This window comes from Propithecus coquereli, unplaced genomic scaffold, assembly GCF_000956105.1.
Source record: "Propithecus coquereli isolate 6110/MARCELLA unplaced genomic scaffold, Pcoq_1.0 Scaffold12, whole genome shotgun sequence".
Classification (NCBI taxonomy): domain Eukaryota; kingdom Metazoa; phylum Chordata; class Mammalia; order Primates; family Indriidae; genus Propithecus; species Propithecus coquereli.
The window spans coordinates 2,326,641-2,328,750 of NW_012136080.1; the positions used below are offsets into that span (position 1 = coordinate 2,326,641).

Sequence of the window (2,110 nt, forward strand, 5' to 3'; positions counted from 1 at the left end):
TATGTGCCAGTTATACTCTCTAATTCAGTCTGAAATTTATTTCTGGTGAAAGGCTTACAAAATAAATGTTTGTCCTTCTGGTAAGCAGGAAACACTAGGGGGAAAAAACTATTTGGATGAAGGCTACCTGAGTGCATATGAAGAAAAGGAATGACAAAATAGTGTTGCACAGTGGAAAACTGACCTGTTTCTTGAAGTATCCAATTGCATATTCATCTGCATATGTGAGGAAGTTCAGGATGTCATGTTTTATGTGATATTCTTTCAAATGATTCATCAGGTGTGTTCCATAGCCCTGTGTGGAAGTTGGTATAATGACAAATATATTAGATTCTGGAGAAAAGAAATCCCTGCAAATTCACAAGGAAATGCTGGCAAATTTAGGAGTTTATATTTTGATATATTTTACTAACCAAGGCCTTTCCTTTTCTAATGGAAATATAACATTAATACCCTTTCTTGCATTTCTGAACTTTGACATTTAGCTATAAAACCAAAAAGTTCAAAATCCTTGATTTGAGATAATTCATCATTTGAAAATGCAAGTTTCCAGTTCTTTGAAAATAGCATACCAGGGCTACAAGCTGCTAGTTCAATCCTAAAGATCATTTGCTGAATATTATTATAGAAGTTTTTCGAGTAAATGTTGATTATGAATTTCTGCTTATCTTTAAAGTATTTGAGAACCTGAGGTGAAAAGAGCTACGTAAATGAAAAGTGCTAATCTTCACTAGCATATTTACTAATCCAACTGCTTGCTGTATACCACAAATCAGCAATGCTTCTAAAGAACTGTATCATCACACACATAGGCTTTTCAACTTAATCTTATCACACCTTTCCAAGCAAGGTCTCAGAAGCTCAGAATCTCTGAGTTAGCTGGAGACATTAGGACGTAACTAAAGACAGTGAATAATGTTGAATAAACTAGTGATTGAAATACAAAAAAAATATATATGCAAGGACCAGTTTTTCCAAGTGACATACAAAGCTTAGAAAGAATCTAGAAATTTAAGGTGATTTCATCTCCTTAGAAAGAGATGAATGTAAATCCAAGCATCCAGATACAAATATCTTCACATATATATTTCTAGAATTTGGTGACACATTTTTCTAAAGAACTCAGACGTGTTCACAGGTATGATCTCATGGAATCATAGTACCTCAAGGGCAGAACGATCTTTGGAAGTCATTTAGCCTAACTCCCTATCCCATGTGAAGCTAGAAGTCTTTTACCCTCTATTATGAAAAGGTAATTTGCTAGAAAACCTCCCACGTAGGGTGATCACTTAGTTCTGAGATAGACCAATTCATTTTTAGGCATTATATGGTTGAGAAGTTCTTCCTAATGTTCACCCAAGATCTGGCCCCTTGTTATTTCTCATTGAACTTCAGTTCTACTTCTAGAGTTAGAAAGACTCATTCCTGCTATTAACAGCTCTTGAAAATTATACTCTCTCACTCATGCCCACCCTATCTCCCAAGTCCCAACCCAAGCCTTATCAAGGCTACAGTCATTTCTCATATGGCATGATCTGAAGACCCCTTAACCACCTAATCCCTTTTTTCACGACTTTCTCCAATATAACGATGCTGCTCTAAATCACAATAATTAGAAGATGGTCTGTCCAGTAAAAAGAACAGCAGTATCATCATCTCCCTCTTCTGGAAACTGTTCTTCCATTGATGTTACCCAAGGACATTTTAGCTTCTCCCAAACATACCACAATACTGAAACACTATGAATTTGAATAAAACTTGGATAAAAAGACAAATGAAATCTCTTCCTCCTTGAGGAAATGATAAGAAAATGGGGAAGATAAACATATAAACAATCACTGTATAGAGCTGTACTATTCAATATGGTAGCCACTTGCCTCCATGGCTATTGAGCAATTGAAATGTGACTAGTCCAAATTGAGGTGTGCTATAATTATAAAATACACACCAGGGAAAAAAATTCTCATTATTAACATTTTGTACTTACTACATGTTGATATGACAATATTTCAGACATATTAGGCTAAATTAATAACAAAATTAATTTCACGTTTCTTTTTACTTGTTTAAATATAGCTACCAGAAATTTTTAAATTACACATGTGACTTG

General features: G+C 34.5%; 1 protein-coding gene across 1 annotated transcript in view; it reads right to left on the reverse strand.

Annotated features, from left to right (window-relative positions):
- Positions 1-2,110, reverse strand: part of KAT2B (K(lysine) acetyltransferase 2B) — a 152,606-nt gene that overhangs the window by 26,771 nt on the left and 123,725 nt on the right. The window contains exon 11 of the mRNA XM_012663159.1: positions 185-350. Within this exon, the coding sequence (XP_012518613.1) occupies positions 185-350 (166 nt within the window). The remainder of the gene's footprint in view (positions 1-184; positions 351-2,110) is intronic.